Genomic DNA, 23,806 nt, shown 5'->3' on the forward strand with positions numbered 1-23,806 from the left:
CGCCTTGTGTAAGAGTGTCCCTTGGTGGTCGAGTCAACCGGACGCAGAACTCTAGTGGAATCAATTTCCAAACTAGAGACTGAGGAGGTGACGGCGAAAGTGGAGTATCCGCGGGCCGCTTAGTTGAAATGTGCGGCCGATGCTGGGACTCTGTTTTCTTTTTACGCGCCTTGCGAGGTAGCGTGAGAAAAACTGCGAGACTATGTGTCTCTGGTTAGATTCTGCCGAGGCAGAGTACGACTCAGTTCAAGGGCCCTGGAGAGAGCTCGCCTTGAAGCGAGTGAGTGAGGAAAGATCTGCGGAGCAGCTCTTTTATATCCCTTCGATCGAAGCTTGATCGCAAGAAAGCTCTTTACCGCCTGCGCAACCTGGCGGTGTCTCCGCAAGCTCATAACTCGTAGACGGCCTGCGGCACGTAGCGGTGCCGCGGCGTATTATACCGCGTCAGTGCAGCGGTGTGGCGGTGAGCCGCCACAAAACTGTATATACATATATATCTATGTTGAAAACTTACTTGTGTTATCAGAATTAGGTAGAGTAGGAAATTCTGTTAAATATACGATTTCATTATCCGAAGAATTTTCATTAGCTAACGTGTCTTGTGTTTCGTCTGTGTTTGTATCATAAAGATATTTTTTCTTTTTCCGAATTCTTTTCTCTTCGGACATTGATGTCAAATCTGATTTTTTGCTTTTGCTTTTACTAAATCACCTATAATAAAAGATGCAATATATATGATAACATATAACACAGAAAGATTAACAAAATAACAAATTAAATGTTTTGTATAATAAACAATAATTCTGTATATAAAATTTTAAGGTTACGTTAGGGTTAAGTTAAAGAATCTATTATTCTAAGCAACCATTTTTACTAAAAAACTCTTAAAATCTAAACTTACCTTTGGATTAATTAAATCTGTATTAATTAAATATAATTGCGGTTTGAATTGTATAAACTAATCTGTAAGATTAACTGCGTAACTATTAATACTGATCGGAAGCGGAACGGAAATGAAATTGATAGAAGTTGAATCTTGATCTATTTTCTGCTATGCATTCTGAATGCCATCTATATGTACATCTTCAGTACATTTGAATATTCAGTGAACATTTATGGAATATGTAAACAATATGTTCCTACTGCTGATTTTAACATATTCTGGGCAGGTTTATAGAATATTCTTTATGAACAAGAATATTCTACAGACATATATAAATGATTTCTTCAAGAATATTCTCATAAAAATATATTTGATGCAACATAGAATATTCATACAATATTGTGTGTTATCTGGGTATATATATATATGTATATTAATTATATAATAAAAAATCTAATATAATTATGTAATATAAATCTATATTTGTACACCTATATATTTTTCTTTCATTACCTATATCCCCTCATCAGAATATTCCATGAAAATACGCAAAATATTCTCTGAAAATTTATTTAATATCCAGAGAATGTCCTTATAATATTTACGGAATATAATTAAACTATTATGTGAAGTGATTAGAATATTTATACAATATTCTATAGCATATTCATAGGACGTTCACAGAACGTGAACGTTTTGTCTACTTCTAATGTTCTATTGGAAGTTCATAGGAACACCAATCATAATGTAAGAATATTTTAAGAATATTCAAACATTCTTTAATGTTATTCTATGAATGTTTATAGAACGTACTTGTGCTGTCTGGGCTTATACTCTTTCTATATTTCTAATTTAATGTTGGCCTAGATTGCTTTAAATTTACACGTAAATTTGCGCGTATATCGCACAACAGTGAAAGTGTCTTTAAATATACGAGGGTAGTTCGAAAAGTTCTCGGCCTGATACAGAAATGACGTTAGAAGTATCAAACCGCTGTAATTTGTTGCAAGTTTTATCCTGCAGAGGGAGGATTTGACCTCCTACTGTCAAAATTTCAAACAGATGCGTTCATTAGTTTTTTTATTTTAGTCGTGTAAAGCAATCAACTTTTGGTTTTCTTTAAAAATGGATAAAGTCGAATATCGCGCAGTAATAAAATACTTTGTTTTAAAAGATTTAACGCCAACAGAAATAAAAACGAGCTTGATTCAACTTTGGAAGAATCTTCACCATCGTTTTGCATTGTTAAGAAATGGACTGCTGAATTTAAACGTGGTCGTACGTCCATAAATGATGATGAACGTTCAGGTCGCCCAAAAACCGCTACGACTGACGAAATTATAGAAAAATCTATAATGCCGTGTTGAATGATCAACGAGCAAAAGTGCGTGAGCTTGCTAACGTTGCAAACATCTCAAATGATCGCGTTCACAACATCTTACATGAACATTTGCATATGAAAAAGCTTTCAGCGCGATGGGTGCCGCGTTTACTAACAGTCGATCAAAAACGCATTTGAATGAACGTTTCTAAGGAGTGTTTGGACATGTTTAAACGCAATCCAACCGATTTTTTGCGGCGCTTTATCACTGTTGATGAAACATGGATTCACCATTACACGCCAGAAACTAAACAACAGTCGAAGCAATGGGTAGAAGCGGATGGAAGTGCTCCAAAAAAGGCGAAAACAGTTCCATCAGCCGGAAAGGTGATGGCAACTGTTTCTGAAATTTTCATGGTATCGTACTCATCGACTACCTAGAAAAAGGAAAAACCATCAACGGAGAATATTATGCAGCATTATTGGATCAATTGAACAATGCTATTAAGGCCAAACGTCCTCATTTGGCAAAAAAAAAGTGCTTTTTCATCATGACAATGCACCCGCTCACACTTCTTCGATTGCAGTCGCAAAATTGTATGAATTGCGCTTCGAATTGGTTCCGCACGCGCCGTATTCACCAGAATTAGCCCTTAGTGACTTTTTTCTTTTTCCAAACATGAAGAAATGGCTCGCTGGAAAAATATTTGGCTCAAATATTGAAGTAATCGATAAAACTAACGCTTATTTTGAAGGTTTAGAGAAATCATATTATATAAACGGTATAAAAAAATTAGAATATTGGAATAAGTGCATTGAGTTGAAAGGAGACTATGTTAAAAAATAAAAAAAAATTTTGCCAAAAATTATGTGTTTTCTGTGTCAGGCCGAGAACTTTTCGAACTACCCTCGTAAACCTTTTTATATATTAAAATAAAGCTTTTAAATACTGATATAATTTCACGTACAGTGTACAGAAGCGTGCAATCAATGTACACTGCTCGTCAATAATTTGAAGGGTCGTACAGTAGTCCTAACTTATCGGCCTAATTTATTATTTAATCAGGCCAATAAGTTAGGACTACTGCACGACCCTTCGAATCATTGACGGGCAGTGTATAGCTGCAAGAGCGTTAATGTGAAACGGCGTATAAGAATTACACATACGCGCACAGTTAACACACACAAGTCACATTTTGTTTCTTGTAACAATAACAATTATTTTACAAGAAATAATTTGTAAAGGCTCTTCATTAAATAAAATTAAAACAACAAATAAGTATATGAAGCTATTAAAGAGCCGAGGACTTAGTGCTCAAAATTATTTACAATGATGTAGGCGCAAAGAACAAACGTTTTGGCCTTGGTTTAGGCCATCTTCAGTATTATAAGTACGCAAATAACATAATACACTTTTTATCGCAATCGCAAAACTATACATATTAAAACCGCAAGAACGCAGCCGAATACCGCGAACATCATAAGGCAGGCGTAAGTAGGCGTTGTTTGTAAAGCATGAGGAGCTAAAGATAAAATTATTCTCAGAAACACATTTGAGCGATATTACACTAGTCAAGAATCAATTAAATAATTGTGGTTTATAACGTCAATAACCTACGCACAATAATCGCAGTTTTTTTATATATACTGCTCAAAACAATTATGGCATAGAAAAAATTTGCTCAAAAATTGGTCAACTTCGACGGACGAAAACTCCATGAAAATTCATCGTAGAATCCTGGTTTTTTTTTTTAAATAAAGGCTAGAAATCTCTACTTTAAAATGCTATTTCGCGATTTTAAGTTTAATGCACCCCAATGACTGTAACCCTTTAAATCTGAGGGCATGTTTGTCATATTGAAAATTGCAAAGTTTGACGGAATGCACGGACTTACTAGAATTTTGTAACAGCACGCGCTGTTACGAAGCGCCGATCGGGCTCCGTGTAAACACCCCCCATTGCGGGCCGCATTCCGATCCCCCAACTTGAGGGTAGTAGCTCGAGAAGGGGTAGCTCCCGGGCAGGGTAGCACCTTGAGTGGGGGTAGCGCAACCGGTATAAAAGCCGGCTCGCGGAGCAGACCAGCACCATTCCCCCGACTACGACTCGGACAAGCCTCAGGGCGCACTCTGAAGCTCCAGTCGTACTCGCTCCCGTCCTGACGGTCGGAAAAGGAGCAGGGCGTTCTCTGCTTCGGTCGGGTGTTCTCGACATTCGACTTCCAGATTCCTCGAAAGAGAGAAGATTCTCTCTGTCTCCGGACACAGCGCACCGGCAACCGTCGACGACTCATCAAGCTCGGATACACGCGGTATCGTTTATTTTTTAATATTCTTAATCCGTACCGTACGAATCGACCGACTTAGGATTAATTAGATTTAGTTGTTTAATTTCGGCAAAAGGCGCAGCACGTTTATTAATTTACGCAGTTTACTTATGTAACGGTGCAGCCTGCAAGCTGCATCGTTACGGCTACGGACCGTCTATCGTCCGTAGCCAACCTAGGGCGCATCGAGCCTCGATAAAACTTTGTCACAAACACCGGCGGTCAATCGCCGAACGGACCTCCACATCCGACCGTTCCGAATTCCGCTTAATTGGGGCCCGCCGCCAAAACCGCTGATGCTTGCCGATTCGAAGTCAGTCGGCCGCCAGCCGGGTATAAAAGAGGCCCGGCTGTACGTCTATTTCACCAGATCCTGTTCGCTGCTAGACAGCGAACATCCCTCTACGAGCGTTCTCGTAGTCCGCCGAGCGTACTCGGCTTCTATGCCTTTTCTTCCAGACACACGAGCGTTCTCTTGTACCGCCGAGCGTTCTCGGTACTCTATCCACTGAAGCACAAGCGTTCTCGTGCACCCGCTGAGCGTACTCGGCTCCTCCAAGTACCGGTCTTCGTACACATGCATTCCCGTGTACTCAGCAGGACCACCGCTCCGAATCCACCTCGTACGAGCGTTCTCGTATTCCCGCCGAGCATACTCGGCTCCAAGCCTCTTATACGAGCGTTCTCGTATACCCGCCGAGCGTCCTCGGCTCCTCATTTCTCGAACACGAGCGTTCTCGGCTTCCGATCCAAATATTGCATTTCCGCACACCGGCATTTAAAGTCAAACTCCATCCAGCAGGCAAAACCGCGTCGACCAATCCGCGCCGTCGAGCGACCCGTATCGATCGACTATCGAACGGACTCGCGACGCATCTACGAACGCGCCCGCCGACAGGCGCTCCGTCGTACTAACCCTTAGAACATATAATACTGGAAGGAGCATAGGCTTATTAGCTCCGTGCATTTAATTGTCCGAGAATAGATTGACAAAAATGGAGAAATGATGATCCTAGATTGACAAAGATGGAGAGATGATGATCCTAACTTGTAATGCGCATGCTCCATATAAACAGATGCCTGCGCGATGGACGTCCAAGCTAACCTGAACAAACCGTTGACATCTTTTGACATTCAATTGAATATTGGAAGTGAACATTTCGATTTTACGAAATTGTGACAATTTGTGACAATAATGTATTGCTACATTTGCAAGGAACGAGATCAGGCGTCTACATATCATATGTAAGTTTAATTATTTAGGAGTATTATTAATACAGAATTTATAATGTTAGTTTGGAGGGTAGGTTTCATTGTTATTCTTTATTATTATAATTAATAAATGAGAGACAAAAAGTATGTCGAATAATTTCAGTAGAAATGATGGACACTGTAACAAGTGAGCTACAAATATTAGAAAGTAACTTTGTATCAAAATACTTCGCATTTGTGTTCATACTTAAGAAATGAAGTAGTTGTATTTTTGACCTTTGTTATTATCATAGATTTCCGAAGGACTCAGAACTTCGAACCAAGTGGTTGGCTGCGTTTTATTTAGAAGAAATAGATATCATGAAATATACGAGGATATGTGGGAAGTATTTTGAAGACACATGTTTCTACACAATGTGAATACGACTCGAGAAAAGAAGATGTTAAAAAAAGGATCGGTACCTACACTCTTCTTCTTCGCAAATCAACAAAAAGGTAATTTTTTAATCTTTAAATTATACAATTCGATTTTAGTTGTAACAGATTTTTAACCCTTTCACAAATACAATAATATCCATAGCCTCAGATTCTTATATTTAATTCATATAGCAGTATATAACATTGCAATTTTTCCACACTGTGTTCATTGTTCTCAATTGTTGTATTGTTTTCAGAAAACTAGATCTGAATGAAAATACAGATGACATAAGCGTCGTTAAGCATCCAAACATTGCCAATGTTTCTGAAAAGTTACATCCACAAGAAGATTCTTTAACATCTGTGTTTCAACTATGTGATGAATGCCTTCTAATTATGTCAGTGGAAGAAGTTGAGAAAAAAAGCGATATTGAACTTGCTTCTGATTCAATGGAACTTGGCGTTGAAGTGACATCGATTGAAGGACAAGAACCACGAGTGAAGCAGAAGAGATGGCGTCCAGCTCACATTTCACAAATTGATATGGAACACGGTTTCGATACACCACGCCGTGCCAAGAGACATTTCAACTTAGCAGCCAGTATAATATTGTCATATAAGCGCCAAATTGCCAGTATTAATCGACAAAAACTACAAATGACAAAGAAAATAAAACATTTGCAATCACTACTAAAAGAACTGGCAGATAAGAAAATGATATCCGAGGAAGCTGAAATGATTATACAGGTATTTTTAAGAACTCAACTATCTATTTCCTCTACCAAGAACCGAATAGACTTCGATGAAATGGACACTGAAGTGTTAATTGAAAAACATGTTATGTGCGACTTTAGGGATTATAAAATGAATTCTAATGACATTATATATTAAAGTCCTCATAAGTTTAATTAAGCATTATTTTATTAAATTGTACATCAAAGTAATAGTATATTGAAGTAATTTCTACATCGAATAATATTATACATCAAAGTAATTATTTAAGCAATTGTACATTAAAGTTATTATGTATTGAAACGGAAATAAATAAAAACGTTATCTTTTAATAGGTACTGATTTACTGTTTGAAAAATATAATAGCTTTATTAAACAACGATTATTACTCTTTTTATGTAGACAATGACAACAGATACCATACAGGACATCATAAAACGCAAACTGAAATCTAGAACTGCGAAGATTTCTCCACGTTTAAGAGCATTTTGCCATAATACTACATTTTTATTCAGCAAAGGCTAATATCAGAAAGAAGTTTGCGAATTTGTTGCCACACGAGAAAACGTTCGCAAAATGGCTCCAAGTAATTGATGGTAATCCCGGGTTTACGAAGGAAGCATTTAATTCGATTGCTAAGAAGGTTCAGTCAGAGGATTATGTAGTTGTTAATCTTACAATGGACGAAATGTCCATTAGTGAACATATTCATTGGGATGGTAAACGATTTTATGGTTACGTTGATTTTGGCGTCGATGGTAATAATCAAGATGAGAATATACCAAAAGCCAAAAATGCATTGGTATTTATGGCTGTAGCATTGAACAGCAATTGGAAAGTTCCTCTTGGATATTTTCTAATTGATAGTTTGAATGCCAGTGAAAGAGCCAATTTGCTGAAAAAATGTTTAAAAATGCTGCACGAAACGAATGCTATATGCAACTCTATTACATTTGATGGAGCACCAGTAAATATAAGCATGTGTACAAAATTACATTGTAATTTTAAATTTGAGACTGCAAAATTTCGTCCATGGTTTGAACATCCGGTAACCAATGAAAAAGTAAATATCTATGAATATAAATAATAACAACTTTATTGAATAAGTACTAGAGTAGTTATACTATGATGATTCAAACCCATGGGGCAATGAGGGGGTGCGCGGGTGAAGAGGGGAAGGGGGTATCGGATAACAGTGGAGGGGGGTAATGACGTCTTCGTTTTTGGAGGAGAGGGGGTAAATGTGGAGTGGTAGGGGTATCAGATTACAATAATTCCCGGAAGATAAGGATTGTTAATACAAATCGCGAGATAAGGATTCCCGGAAAAGATAAGGATTGTTTATTGGAAAGAGAACTGTTTATTGGTGCAGGTTTTTTTTTCTACGCATCAAAGTAGAGCGCCATGTTGTCGGAATCATTATGTTTATAGTATGCAGGTTCGTGCAGATTTACGGATTGCGTCATCGCTGTATTTTAGAACAAAGAGGCAGCATTTGAGCGCCGTTTCTTAGAGGGTGTGATAATAATTGTTAATACAAATTGTAGGCATCGCCATGTTGCTAGATGCGTCATCGTGTTTGGAGGAGAGGAGGTAATTTTGGAATGGTGGGGAGTATCAGATCACAATAATTCCCGGAAGAGATAAGATAAGGATTGTTAATGCAAATATGAACCATCGATAGTTTTAATCAATGTCGTGTGCAACAAGCGGGTATATAAGGTCCATCATGACCAAGTCGAGGTAACAGTCGAAATGTTCATCGCGCTATTGGACGAACGTGACATTCTGAGCTTGTCCGCGGAGCAATTAGAAATCGTGCCGAAAGTGATTCTTATAAAAAACTTTGCTCGGTTTGTGGATCACGTGTGGGATAGGCTACCGGATCATTTAAAAGCGGATCCGGAAGTGCAAGGTTATCGTCGGTGCTCGTTGCACTACAACCAGTCGTGGCAGAGTGACCACATCAACGGGCCCCCACCGTACAGGAAAGATTGCACTCTGTGCAAACTGAAATAGGTAAAGTACACATTTTTAAAATATCTTTAATACACATTTTTCGAATGCGTAATAACTAATTGGATATTTTTTTATTTTAATAATTTTTATTTATTACAGAGATGGAAGACAGTCTCATCTTACGAGAGGAAAATCTGAGTACTCTCACAGATTGGTTAACAACATGTCGGGAATGTAGAAGGAAATATAAAAACAGTGAGGAAATAATTGAAAAGTATACAACATTTCCTGCATTCATTAAACCATATATTCCGGATACTATATTTCGACAACAATTTATCGAATGGACGAGTGAAATTGACGACAGTGTACTAGAATATTCCGAGGAGGAATTTTCGACGTTTTTAATAGAATCTATCCTGCCGATATTGATGGAAAAGTTATGCTCGTTATGCGCTCAGGATAGTCTAATATCAAGGATCTCTTCACACTATTATGACTACATATATTATATGATACCGAAGCAGTATAGATCAGCGATACTGGAAAAAATTAGAAAAATGCATCCAGAGAAGGTGCCGACATCGATACATTTGCACAAAGTACACACAACTCCTCAACATCAAACATCGATCGTATACATTTTGCAGAACCGGGAGAACGGAGTATGCAACACCTCAGTGCAAGAAAAGAATGAACAATGTTTTTGCAGAACCGGGATAACGGAGTATACAACACTGAACCATGTATGCGGAACTAATTATTTTTAATAAATATTATTTATCAATAAAATAATTTGAATTATTATTCCTGTGCCTCATCTTATTCACTAACCTATCCTACTGCGAGATAAGCGCGCGCGTCATGTTACACTACACGATAGAAGGAAACGAGCGAACCAGTGACTATCATTATTTTTTCTTTTAATTGTGGTGAATAATATAAAGTGAATTATTTAAGTTATGCATTTATTCTAAACACCAATAATATACTTATGTTTTCTTCTTAATACAAATTATCCGCGGTAAAATATAAATTTAATAGGAACTCTAATCTAAACTTAATATGTAATTTAAGGATGGTAGGTGAAAGGAGAAAAAAATCGCAATAAGATTAGTATTAACAAATTTTATTCATATTTTTTTTTCATCTATACAACATTTTTTACAAAAAAAAAAACTGTTTCAACCGAGCCTTTAACGCCTTTCACGATTACGAGGAGGGACGGGAGGCGCTTGAGTCGTCCTCGGACGAGGCTCGACCACAGCTATCGGCTTGTGGTACACTCCGCAATCTTTACACTTCTCGTATTCGGAAGTTTTTCTATTCTGATCACGCTCCATTTTCTATACTTTTTTCTCCACCGCGTGCACACTTTGAACTGATAAATTTCTCTCTTCCGCACACCTTATATACAGCTCGACGCAAAAACGTCAATTTCGCTGTAGTAATAAACGTTAAAAGACGTTTGATAGATGTTAAAAGTGGTTTAAGTAATGTTGAAAAGATGTACAAAAGATGTTAAAAGTTGTACGTAAGACGTTCAACAATACGTTAAAAGATGTACGATAGACGTTCGATAGAGGTTCAAAGACGTACGATAGACGTTGAATAAATGGAAATATGATACGCTGGCCTATCGCCTATCGTCCTAGCGAAACCTTAGATCCACGATTACTGTTCCTCGAAAAGGAAATGCTACTGTAGAGCGAGTTATCTCGTCTTCGACGTATTATTGTAAACTATAGTGGATATCGATACGAATGTTAGTTAGCGACGAATAGCTTAGCACCTATCGTCCTAGCGAAACCTTAGATCCACGATTACTGTTCCTCGAAAAGGAAATGCTACTGTCGAGCGAGTTATCTCGTCTTCGACATATTATTGTAAACTATAGTGGATATCGATACGAATGTTAGCTATCTGTGAACATAATTAGATTATAATAAGATTTAGCGGCATCTTTGATGTAAGGGTATATAAGCCGGGATTAACTATTGCATCGACGTATTAACTTCTCAAGGCTCGAGTGGAACGTAGGAAATCATCCGGGAGCTGGTTATTCGTTTTAAAAATGTCTAGTTTGCGGAAAATTATTGATTCGTGTTTGCGATTGGCGTGTAACTTAAACGGGCTATGCATCGATAATTATTTATCATCGTTATCCGACAACGACGATAATAATTATGCGGTATTCGCAAAGTTTGCGGGTGCGTGCCCTAGTGCGGTGCTCGCGGTTTTATTCCGTTTGGGACATTTTTCGATTTATCTGCAGCTCTTGATTATTGCTGGCGAAATAATCGAGACAAGGCGAGCGTTCAACGACAACGAGGAAGAGGATGCGGAAGGCTATATCATCAGGCTGTCGAATTGCTATCATGGTGCGGTAAAAAATGGTAAGTTTCTATTTTTTGTATTATGAATATTAAAACAAAGTTTTAAAGAATTAAAATCATTTTTTTTTTTTTTAGGAACGCTACAACATCCAACACCTAAAAAAACCATGGTGGTGGAGGGTGTGGTGCGTGGTACGCGTCAAAACCGTGACGAGCGAGCTACTCGACGTCTCGGGGTAAGACGTCGAGCAGATACCTCGCCTGAGGCCGGACCCTCGTGTAAGTCGCTGTATACATTATTTATATGAAATAACAGCATCGATTTTATATTAGGAAATTTTACAAAAAAAAATTTAATGTTTCAGCTCGCGCTCGAATTGTTCTAACGCCTGAGCTCGTCGATCTCGCGAGCGACGAAGCCGGACCCTCGTGTAAGTCGCTGCATACATTATTTATATGAAATAAAATAACAGCATCGATTTTATATTAGGAAATTTTACAAAAAAAAATTTAATGTTTTAGCTCGCGCTCGAATTGTTCTAACGCCTGAGCTCGTCGATCTCGCGAGCGACGAATCGACGAGCTTACTTCGCGAGGAGGAGGAAGAGCAGGAAGAAGAATTACAGACTGAGGAAGAGGAATTACAGACTGAGGAAGAGGAATTACAGACTAAGGAAGAGGAGAGGTATTATGAAGGAGGGGATGAGGAAGGCTACGCGCAAGACGGATGGGGAATGGGTGACAGAGGTAAGAAAGATTGAAAATTTTTACAGTTACTTTTATGCTCGAATTTTATTTTTTTAAACAATAAAATTTTCACAGAATACAGCCCCCCCTGTGATTTCTTACTCTCCCGATTACAATTATCAAACGGGGGAGTAAAGTAAAAAGAAGAAAATCGAGAGGTGAGTTGATTTAACACTACAAATTTTTCTATTTCATATTTTCATACTCAAATTTTTTTAATTAATTCATTAATTTTTAATTTTGACTTTTTGCAGTTCAAACAGGTGGTGGTGGAGAAGAAGAGTCGGAGGAAAACTTGGTCGGGCGAGGTTCCTGCGGCGCGCTTTCGAAGTCGTCAGTTTCGCCAGTCGATTCCTCGCGAGGAAAGAACGGAGGAAACAAGGCAAGCGGAGGGATATCGATGCGGCGGTGGTGGAAAGGCGTCGGAAGAACATTTTTATGCAATTGAAAAAATTCTGTTTGCTCAAATGTACATATATTTTTTTTTAGTTTTTTAATAAATATTATTTATATTAAATAAATTAATTTTTCATTTTTTTTTTACCAGACTCTTTCCCTATCCTATTCAACGTCCTATTTTACTGCGAGATAAGCGATAGACCATATTATATGGTGGATTATGTGATGGGTAAAAGGTGGAATAAAAGTCATACGAGTGTGATATACATCATTTTATTAGCATAAATCATAGTTGTTTTACACGTTTGTTACGCTCAAACCACCACTTGTACAATTTGCAAACATTCCGCATAGCGCAATGTCTCGTGTGATACGCGCAGCGCAAGGTTCCGATTACATCCAAGTTCGTCAGGCGTGCGATATCTTCGTAATCCGCATCTATTGTTTCAATCTCTACATTATCTTCCAAAATCTCGCACAACCACTTTTTCTTCTCGAGTCCTTTCACGTATATCAGAGACGGTTCCGTACCAATGGCATTGTTGATAAGACTTTTCATCTGACTGTACGAGACGTGTCCATCTTCCCATCGGAAGCCGTGGTGGTGTATCCGTAACCAACACGCCAGCGATTTTTCCGATTTCGTCAACAGATACCACGGTACGTGTTCACGAAATACGTAATGAGATAGCGTTTCGCCATCTCGAAGTACCGCTACCTCTTTCACGATAAAAATGTTGTTGAACGCGTAACCTTGCAAGTCGACGAAAATTGGTACGTCAGACATCGTCGTCGACCGTCGGAAAACTGACGTTCCCATTCGCACACGTCTAATTTATAACTTTTCACACGAGTCTGCGCACAATGTTGTTCAGTGGATTATATTCGACCATTCGATCGTGTATAATGAGACAATAGGCGGTGGTGTTGGCCGGTATATTTTCCTTACAATCAAATTCTATTCGCACGTCAACGGTGGCGCTCTTGACAGAGTCGTTTTGTCGCGAACAATCTATGACTACGAACGGACGGCTTTCGAGAATTCATCGATGGCCAAATACGTATCGTCCTGTCCATAATAGGCTTTGCGAAAACGCGCATACATATTGTACAGTATAGCGTATCGACTCTTGTCGAAATCCAAATTCATGTCGTCGTACGGATAAAAATCTGAATTCAGATGCAGTCTCACATTGGTGAGTTTACAAGCGTTAAATTGCGTAGCGTTTTCAGACAGTACGTTTTTTCGACCGCTTTGGAGAGCAAAGATTACGTATCGCGGTTTTTCCAATTGCGTCGCAGCTTTGACCGCCCAGGAATGCTTCGTTGTATTCTGCAGCAGAGGAAACTCGTACAGATCCCACGAACGAAAGCACACGCTCAGATATCTTCCGCTATCCAAAGTTCGAAGAAGAGACAGCTTGTTGACTTCGCTCAGAGATACATGCGGCATTCGCCACTGTATCTTGAGTAGTTCGATCGTTGGATTCGTACCAACTCGTCCAACGAGAGAATTATTATCGTTGCGCGATCGTATCAATACAAGTTTGTGACGAGCGTTGATTACAATCCGTTTGTAGTCCTCGCAGAATCCTAAAAGAGTATTGAGCGGAACGCAAAAATTAAAGTTTCCATCGAGCAACGGATTTCCATCCGGATTCCACGATGCGTATTTCAGCGTCTTGCTCTTCTCCGTCGTCAGCGATACATAGTTTTTGATCGTGCTCGTTATTCCAACGTTTCTGTTACGATCGATTTCAACTCCGTCGAGCTCGTATCGCATTTCATCAAACATGAACGCGACACAATTATTTCCCATTATACACACGTTATCTCTATTATCATCGGCAGGAGTAACGAGTTTTCCTTCAATGTAGAGAAAACTCTCACACGGTAACGTGTACAAATCCTGTTGCTGTATCGGTATTCGTATCTCATCGCTGTGTTCCAACGTCGTGTTAGCGTACGGATTGTACGTGTGCATCTCATATTTCACGATACGCTCGTTGAAGACGGGCTCGTCAGCGATGTCGAGTATATCCATCTCTTTAAACGTTTCTCACAACGAATTCCAACGATTTTAAAAAGTTTACGTTCGTCGTACTGAGCCTCTTGAATGGTGATGTTTTCCCAATTTTCGTTGTTCTCTCAATCACTCGCTGTTCGTTCAACACGAGCATTTCCTCGCACCACGTCGCCGCAAGTGCAGTCTGATGGTAATCTCCTCTCCGCGAAAATCGGTCAATCGTCCGTCTTGATCCACCACACGCAAGGTGATATCGGTAACGCTCCTCGCGATGACCGGAAGGTAAATGATTTGCGCCGGTGTTTCCGAGACTTTATATCCCGGAGGTACGTTCGGTGAAAATTCATGTATCGTGTGCACCGACCTGTCGTTGGCGTACGCACCCGTGGTTATGCTGCATTCCACTCGAATAATGTTTACGTTGACGATGTTTACCGAGGAATCTGATTCGTGCAACTTTCTCGGTTCCAGTATACGACCCGTCGAAAATCCAAACAGCGGTCCGATGGTATTCGGTTTGGCGAAATTTATTCGAAAAGCGCACATGATTTCACTCTTCATGGTATTAACGTTGGGACGAAGTGACAATGGATAATCTTGCTCTTCACTTTTTTCTCGTTTTTGCAGTATCGCGCGTTTCAGATAAGAAGCAATGGCGTCCAATTCGTACGATCCTTTGGGAATTGTAATTTCTTCGTCATTGTCGTCGAAATAAAATTTATTGTTCGCTACCGTCACGTTCGGAATCGTGTTGTAGGTCTCCATCGTGGTTAGGCCGAGCTCGTAGTCCCCATCGCTCAAGTCTATCGGTGGAAAATAATCCACCGTGAGAACGCTGCTTTTACCGCTTAGAGTGAGCGTCAGCGACATTGCCGAGATTCCATCGACGACTGATGTCGATCGATGGCGGATCGATTTTTATATCTATTTTCTGGAGGAACAGGAGGCACAATTGTCCGCAGATCGTTTGATCGTACGTCTGGTAGACCGTGCGATTGTACGTTATCGTTGTATCGGTGTCTCCGAGGTAGCGTGTAAGCTCCTTCGGCGGTTGCAAATTGCCAAAGCTGTCAAAGTATACGGCGCGATCGCCTCTCTTAGCGTACGCCACCCAATGCGTGCCCGGCCCGTCGACATCGTCCAAATTCACGATACCGCTCTCATTTTTATGTATCTTGTCGGGTAAAGCGTTACGCATGTAGACACCTCGGAAATACGGTATTCGCATACGCTTCGCTATTTGTAACAACTGTAGATTGGTGGTGGCACCCGCGGGCATCTCTATCGTTTTTTCGATGTTTTTTTTTTTCTCTTCAATCCTTTGCCCCGCTTGTACGGAGCGAGATAAATCCTCCGTCCTTCCATTGCTTTATTGTGACGTTTCGTCTTTTCGAGTTGTCGTCGCGCGGCCTTAGAGTCGTTCACCGCCTTTGCAACACCCGCCGCTCCACCGGCAAGCGAACCGATGACTCCCAAGAGCGGTAACAACGGTAACATACCACCGCGTTTCGCCGTCGGAAGCGTTCTCCTCTTGGTCTTCTTCTTCTTTCTCTTTGTCATACCCATCCCCAATTTCGTCTTTGCTTTCATAGCAGCCCATACGGCGGTAGCAGCAGCCCTCTCACCGAGAGTCGCGTCCGCAGCGGTGATCCGCACCCGCACTTTATCGGCGAGAACGCGATCGGCTGCGTGGCGGTCCGCTGATTCGCGGTTTTGCGAGTACGCGATGTCGTGATCGCGACACGCCGCGTCCAACGGATTGATACCTCGATCCCCTCGCGCGAGTCGTTTCCGCAAACGAGTCCCCGGCCCGCAAAATTGGTAGCCGGGTATATGCAGCTCCAACGGTAGTCGATTTATCACACTGTTCAGTAAACCGGCACCCTTGTATCGTTTCATAGAGCGCGAATTCTAACGTATCGCGTGTAAATCATATTTCCAACTGAGGTGTGTTTCGACAGCGCTCACCTATAAATAGGAGGCGCGTATCGATCATAAACCAGTAGAATATCAAAGTTTGTCGGACGACAAAGTACAATGAATAACCGGGATAATAAGAAGGAACGGAAGGAGGTGAATGTCGCAAACATGTATCGCTAATCGTGTGTTTGAAACAATATTTTTTTTTTTTCAGGATAATGTCCGAATCATGTATGGAAATAGAGATATTTTAGATCTAGCGCCAAATATCCGAGCACCGCTCTTTCCAACAACCAATGCTGCGCACTCGTCGCGTAATAACAAGGATGAGAAAGAGTCTGGTAAAAAAAAATGAAATTTGTACAACACCGTACACGATCCGTGTGAAAAACATGGATGATAAGACGCAAGGGGTTTGTGAGAAGGCGTGCAGACACGGTAAAATGCTGCCAAACACGATACGCGGTATCATTTGCGGTCCCTCGAATTGCGGTAAAATCAATGTAATGATTAGTCTGCTGGAAAGTCCGAATGGTGTACGTTTCGAAAACGTGTACGTGTACTCGAAATCGTTGAATCAACCAAAGTATCGATATCTCGAAAGATTGCTCGGATCGATCGATGAAATCGGCTACTTTACATTCTCGGACAACAACACAATTGTACCGCACAGCGAGGCGTTACCGAATTCCGTATTCGTCTTCGACGATATAGCGTGCGACAAGCAGAATGCGATACGCGAGTATTTTGCTATGGGGCGACATTCGAAGGTCGATTGTTTTTATCTATGCCAAACGTATGCAAAAATACCGAAACATCTCGTGCGCGACAACGCGAATTTACTCGTAATATTCAAGCAGGATGGAACAAACCTTAAGCACGTCTACAACGATCATGTGAATACGGACATGACGTACGAAGATTTCGGTACATTGTGTCACGCATGTTGGCAGCACAAGTACGGATTTTTAGTGATAGACAAGGATAGTGCAATTAACGATGGACGTTACAGACGTGGTTTTAACGAGTTTGCGGTACCGCGGAATGGTTAGTTGTTCTCGAGACGTTGACGATGACGCTCGACACGAAAGATATCGACGAGAGGGAGAAGATCGCGAAGGAAATCGCTCGTACGAGCGAGTCGATTCGCAAGAAGCATCGGACGTTGAAGACGGGTAGAGTGGAGCAAGAGGTGCAATTGGAGAAACGGTTGAAACCGATCGTAGAGCCGTTGAAACGAATCGTCGAGAACATCAAGGGTGACGATGATTCGGTTGACGATCTCGAGATTAAAAACGAACCGGACATCAAACGAAAGCGGACAAGCTCTGAGAAGAAGAAAATCAAGCGTACCTCGTTGACGACACCGATACAGACCCCATTGACGCCACCGATACAAGCCTCGACTCCGTTCCAGCCGCAAAAATTGGTGTTTGAAGCGCCGACATATTTACCGACCAAAAACGTGTTCGAAACCACGGACCCGTCTTTCGTAACATCTGTGAGACAGACGATGCAAACGTCCGATGGTCGGGAAGCTCTGTACGGCCAAATGGGTCCGCTGGGTCAAGAGTACATCGGGGAGCTCTTGAGCGGTGACAAGAAGAGAGGGATCGACAACGTGTACGGTGTATACTTCAACGATGCGGGAACGTTTCTCGGAGACAAGGTCTTCGACATTGATAGAGACGACAATGTGATCGTGGACGGTGTGAAATACGCTGGCACACCCGGCCTGTTTGAATTAATATTCAAAAGACTTCCCGACGATACGCTGTGTACGGAGGATGACAAACAAAAGTACAAGAGCATACTACTCGCTACTAACGCTCACAGACGCGGTCATAACGCGCATTTACCTGTTTTGGGAAACAAAGGATACAAATACAAACATATCATCACACCTCTGATATCTAAGAAAGGTGGAGGTGTTGCACATCTTGACAGGAGAGGTGTGGGTCGCACGTTACCCAAGTGTAACGTACCACAGACCATGACTGTGACCGACAACGCGGTCGATTACGTGCACTGGGATGATCCGAACGAATTGGTGGATCGCCTTTGATTGCTGGACGCCTCCCGTCAGGCGGGAAACAACGCGCACGACAACGAGTTTCTCTCGATTATCGAGGAACTGCGCGAAGCTGGTCTGATTATAAATTGATCACAGCTTTTCAACTATCGCCAGTATTGCTCGTGTGATGCTACAGGAATGTCTATCAACAATTTCGGACTACAGCTAGGAGGAGGAAGCGCCAGGGTGACGAGACAGAGCGGCGGAGTCTCGAAGAATTACGTGCGCGAGAATTGTCTCTGCAAGGATGGTGAGGTTTTCAACGCCAAGTCGCGCGTGATCAGACATTTCGCCGACCCTGAAGCAGACACCGACGCCGTCAACAAGCTGCATCTGGATCATCACCTCAAGCTTATGAGCGATCGTGAGAATCGAAATCGTATGCTCTGTGAAAATTTTAAGCGAGAAGTACTTTCGAGACTCGAAGATTCGGAGAATACCGAGCGGACCTGGAAGAGAGACCACGACGATTACATCGAGACCAGATACGTGGCGTTGGAACGACAGATTCACGATCTGAGAGGTTTCCTCGACGAGAGTGTAGCGCGACTCGATGGAAAACTCGTCGATCGCGAGCGAGAGACGAAGAGTCTTGTCGAGCGAGAGATTCACAATCTTCGTAGAGCTGTGAGAAAAAATTTCATCGAATACTACGATGAGGCGATGAAGAAGAAGCAAAACGAATCGCAATGAGCGAGAAGGAAGCGGTGAGCCTGGAGAGGAGATCGCTCGTGGACGAGCTCCACGCACCGGCGAGATGAAACTTTACGCGTAGGCCAGTCGTCGTGAAAGGATACGACGATTTGTGGCAGGCTGACATTGTCGAGATGAGACTGTACTCGCGATCCAACGGCGGCTGCAACTACATTCTAACCGTTATCGATGTGTTGAGCAAGTACGCGTGGGCTATGCCCTTAAAGACCAAAGGTGGAATCGAAACGTCCAAAGCATTTTCCGCGATATTTAGGGAGAGAATTCCGAAAAATTTGCAGACTGACCATGGAAAAGAATTTTACAACAGAGATTTCCAAAATCTTGTCAAGAAACACGGCATCAATCATTATTCGACATACTCGGTTATGAAGGCTTCGGTGGTGGAACGATTCAATCGCACGTTGAAGAACGAAATGTGGAAGTTTTTCACGCTCACGGGATCGTACTGGTGGATCGACGATTTACCGCGATTGGTCTCGGAATACAACGGTTGTAAACATCGTACGATCGGTATGCGCCCGATCGATGTCACTCCCGAGATCGCAAAGGGACTCTTGAGCACCGTGTACGGTAATATAAAAATTGCCGCGCCGGCGAAATTCAGGGTGGGTGATTCGGTGCGCGTGAGCAAATTCAAAACTGTATTCGAGAAAGGATACACGCCGAATTGGTCGACGGAGGTGTTTAAGATCGCCACGGTGCAACGTACCAATCCTGTGACGTATCTGATTAAAGATTATCGCGGAGATCCGGTCGCGGGAAACTTTTACGAGCACGAATTGCTCAAGACCGCACAACCCGACGCTTATCTCGTGGAGAAGGTGTTGCGCCGAAAGGACGACAAGGTGTTTGTAAAGTGGTTGGGATTCGACAATTCGCACAACTCTTGGATAAATAAAGACGATGTATTGTAATAAACTATATTTATTGTACAATAAACAATTATACATATATATACAATGGTGTTCTTTATTACTACAATATATACATTTAAAACTAACAACGATAATAATACATAAAATATTAAACTGAAACCGTGTGAGCTTCGGCGGACGCGGAGTAGCTCGCCGGAATCCAGGTTCGGTCGATTGGGGGTGTGTCAAATAAACCAAATGCTCGTTTATAATAAATGTAACAAAATAGTGTTTATTCAGAAAGATGTAGATATGGTTTGTCTCGAATGATCTGCTTCAATGCTCGTGCATACATGCGAAGCGTGTGCAAGATGAATTTGAAATAGCATACAAAATAGCCAAATATCGGTGAAATAATTAACAAGTGATAGCGAAATAGTTCTTTAAAGCGGCGTGGAATGAATACAAAGTAGCGTGAAGATAAATGCGAAGTATCGTTACTGGTAAAATAATTATTTGAGCGGCGGTTGTGAAATAATTATGTAAGGCGGCGTAAAATAAATGCGAAAGTAACGTGAGAATAAACGCGAAGTATCGGCAATAGCGAAATAATTATTTGAGCAACGGTAAAATAATTATTTTAAAGCGGCGCAAAATAAAAGCGAAAGCAACGTGAAAATAAATGCGAAGTATTGGCAATAATGAAATAATTATTTGAACGGCGGCGAAATAATTATTTAGTGTGACGTGAGGCGTCTTGGTGCGGTCGGTGAGAGCGCAAGCGCGGGCGATCGTGTCGCAATGGTTGGTACAAGACGGAGCGCTTGTCGGTGAGTGCGTTCGTAGTATCGCGAGTCTGTTCGATCGTAGATCGATGCGGACTATTCGGCGGCGCGGATTGGTCGACGCGGTTTTGCCTGCCGGACGGATTACAATTATAAAATCCCGGCGAATAAACGCGGTATGAGGACTTAGGCTGCCGATTACGTTCGGCGGGAGTACGAGGACGCTCGTACAAAGACGGAATTTAGAACAGCGACCTGGCTAGGTATGCGGAAATGCCCGCAATACAAAGTTCGGTGGCCTAGAGGAACCAAGTACGCTTGGCGGGTATACAAATATATTCGTATCCTGGAATCAAAGAATACCGAGGACGCTCGGCGGTACACGAGGATACTCGTGTGCTGGCACAGGTATAGAGTCCGAGTATGCTCGGTCGGGACTACGAGGACGCTCGTAGCAGGGTTGTTCGCTGTCGATCAGCGAACGGAGTCTGGTGAGAAGACGTTCAGCCGGGCCTCTTTTATACCCGGCTGGCGGCCGAATGGTTTCGAATCGGCAAGCATCGGCGGTTTCGGCGGCGAGTCCCCCACAAAACGGAATTTCGGAACGGTCAAGTGTGGGGGATTTTCGGCGGTTGACCGCCGCTGTTTTTGACAAAAAGCTTATCGGCGCTCGATGCGCCCTTGGTGGGCTACGGACGGTGGACGGTCCGTAGCCGTAACGATGCAGCGGGCTGCATCGTTACAAAACTATACATAAATATTAACACTAGTGTATAAACAATATAAATAATATAATGTATAAACTATATACAACATAATAATACTACAATTGTATCTTGTAATGTCCCCACGGTAGAGTGTCGGTGGAACCGGATACGACGTGCCGCTTATCGTCGTACGGACTGAGCGCGAGCTTCAACTCCGACACGGTGTACACCTCGTGCAACTTTGAGCGGATGCACGATTGACGCCGCGTCAGCTCGATTTCGTCGTTGAGACACCGAGTGTAATCGTCGAACGTTATCGTTCTCACGACTACGTTTTTCTTAACGCCTTTAACTTTTTTGACATCTTTTTGTCCGGTGACTCTCAACGCGTACATCTTCGCTCTCATTCCGACAAATTCCGTCATGATCGCGCCGTTGTTCTCGTCTTTCATCAGACCGGGTACTTTCTTGTTGGCGCGCGGCATACCGTAAGCGTTGTCCTCGGAGTAGTCGCTCGTGTCGAATTTGGATATATCGCGTTTCATATCCCGATACGCGTCCTCGCAGTGCAGAAAGTATATCAGACTGTCGGTATCGGTATACATAATTTTGCAATTGTCGCGGTAGAGAGGCGCCATGTACTCGTAGTGAAACTCGTACAAGCAGGTCTTGGATATGTCGAGGATGCACATACCCTCGTAAATCGGCTTGTCGAATTTCACTTCGAGTTTTCGCAACTCTACGGCAACTAGATCCTCCGAGAACACGCTTCGGCTGTGGAAATTCGGTTTCGCGATCATAGCCTCCGCTCCGCACCGACCATCCCACTGAGTAACGAGCCGGACATCCGTGTGATTTCGCACATTCTCCATGGTTTTGCCGAAAACCGCGTTGTTCATCAATTTGTACAAATTTTTTTCGAAATCATTTTTCGCCCGTGTCCGAAACTGTGTATTCAGTTCTATGTATCCGCGGAGCCACGGAGATTGCGCGAATTGCAGTACGCGGTGAATCTTTGCATTTCGCAGGCCGTGTCGCACGCATTGCTGCAGATTACGGTAGTGGATGACATAACGCTGCTTATCGCACAGCGTGGCGAGTAACTTGATCTCCCGCTTGCCGGGCGGCTTATCGCGCGTCGAGCAGAACGGCAGGTCAGTGTGCGCGTCGTGAAGATTCACCGGATACTCGAGATCGACTTCCAGCACATAACCGGTAGTCGAATCGGATGCAACGGACATTACGTTAAAGTTTTTGACATCATCGACCCATCGAAATTTGGCGTAGGGCAACGGTTGACACATTGCCCACCCGTACAAGTTGTTTACATCATAGTACATTAGGTACGACGACGATTCCGATGGGTCGTAGGATGGCATGTATTTGTTGTTGGCGGCGGCGTATCGGTTGGAGCATTGGCTGAGACCGCCGCGTATACCGCGCTCGACAAACAGTACCATATCGATGTCCGTGAGCAACTCGAATTTTACACGCGTGTACTTCATCATAGCGTCCCACGTGTATCCCGGTAGAGTGTAGTAATGAGCGGGATCTAAACCGTAACTCTTTATAGACATGTTTCGAAAATTTTGAAAAATATCCGCCAACAAAAGAACATCAGTTTTTAGATACAAATCGCTGTATTGACCTAGATCTTCGATTGAAAATGTTTGCCAGACGTTTGTCGCGTGCGCGTAATCGCTCTCGGATACCGTTTCTCCGGTGAGCGAGCTTGTAAAACGATTCGCGCGATGGCAGGCTTGTGTCCCGGAGCTTGTCGACGCTGTCGACGTACTCGTAGGGAAACACACCTTTCCGAGTAAGCAAATTGAAATGTTCCGCGGATAAATGATTGAATTCCGATCGTGAAATTTTTAATTCATCTACAGTTAAATATGATGCCAATTTGTCGAGACTTGTACTGAGAAATTTAAACGAATCAATAAACCGTAATTTTATACACAATTTTGATTTTTGATCCATGGTATCTTTAACATTTTTTGTAAAAGAAATGTATCGCTCTTTCGTCAGCGGTAACAATTCGACGTTGCCTTCAAAGGCATTGGCAACGTCTTTAATAATGAAATGCGCGTCGTAACCGGATAAATTGTGAAATATCATCGGGATAACGTGGGAGTCTTTGTAATTTAGATTGCACGACGAGTGCGCGGCACCGCGGTAACGCCCGGTGAGATGACAATGATCGCGCACCCGCGTATCGTCCGGTGTAAACGGTTTCTCGCACACGTGGCACGTCGCGGTGCTACGGAATTTTTCCGATTCCTCCCGCGTATGATCCGCCATGGGGACGACGGTGGTGAAGATCGCTTTCACACGGCGCGCCAAATCGTGAAGTTCGTTGACGAACCACGTCACGCAATCCTCACCGCGAT

The 23,806-nt window shown here is 42.3% G+C and overlaps 2 protein-coding genes, 2 long non-coding RNA genes and 1 pseudogene across 4 annotated transcripts; 3 read left to right on the forward strand and 2 right to left on the reverse strand.

Annotated features, from left to right (window-relative positions):
• Positions 1–1,853: 1,853 nt before the first annotated feature.
• Positions 1,854–2,865, forward strand: LOC137000706 (histone-lysine N-methyltransferase SETMAR-like; annotated as a pseudogene).
• Positions 2,866–4,308: 1,443 nt separating this feature from the next.
• Positions 4,309–7,868, forward strand: LOC137000907 (uncharacterized). The gene is made up of 3 exons (XR_010891071.1): positions 4,309–5,776; positions 6,037–6,238; positions 6,418–7,868. It is a non-coding gene; the product is annotated as an uncharacterized lncRNA (long non-coding RNA).
• A 2,677-nt stretch (positions 7,869–10,545) lies between these two features.
• On the forward strand, positions 10,546–12,455 carry LOC137000436 (uncharacterized). The gene is made up of 2 exons (XR_010890680.1): positions 10,546–12,092; positions 12,189–12,455. It is a non-coding gene; the product is annotated as an uncharacterized lncRNA (long non-coding RNA).
• Positions 12,456–13,351: 896 nt separating this feature from the next.
• On the reverse strand, positions 13,352–14,317 carry LOC137000707 (uncharacterized). The gene is made up of 2 exons (XM_067358048.1): positions 14,218–14,317; positions 13,352–13,926 (listed from the first exon to the last, which is right to left on the reverse strand). The coding sequence occupies exons 1-2, from the start codon at positions 14,315–14,317 to the stop codon at positions 13,352–13,354; spliced, it is 675 nt and encodes a 224-aa protein (XP_067214149.1).
• A 6,538-nt stretch (positions 14,318–20,855) lies between these two features.
• LOC137000787 (uncharacterized) lies at positions 20,856–22,236 on the reverse strand. The gene has a single exon (XM_067358265.1). It carries the CDS (start codon positions 22,211–22,213, stop codon positions 21,530–21,532), a length of 684 nt encoding a protein of 227 aa, XP_067214366.1. The 5' UTR covers positions 22,214–22,236; the 3' UTR covers positions 20,856–21,529.
• Positions 22,237–23,806: the final 1,570 nt, after the last annotated feature.

Source organism: Linepithema humile, chromosome 6, assembly GCF_040581485.1.
Source record: "Linepithema humile isolate Giens D197 chromosome 6, Lhum_UNIL_v1.0, whole genome shotgun sequence".
NCBI classification, from domain to species: Eukaryota; Metazoa; Arthropoda; class Insecta; order Hymenoptera; family Formicidae; genus Linepithema; species Linepithema humile.

What these genes read in the sequence shown, in the direction of transcription:
- LOC137000787 (XM_067358265.1), bottom strand. Translation starts at nt 22,213, where the DNA reads ATGATCGCGAAACCGAATTTCCACAGCCGAAGCGTGTTCTCGGAGGAT.
- LOC137000707 (XM_067358048.1), bottom strand. Translation starts at nt 14,317, where the DNA reads ATGCACACGTACAATCCGTACGCTAACACGACGTTGGAACACAGCGAT. An exon ending in GTACACGTTACCGTGTGAGA is followed by an intron (nt 13,927 to 14,217) that starts GTTTTCTCTACA and finishes ATACTCTTTTAG; the next exon opens with GATTCTGCGAGGACTACAAA.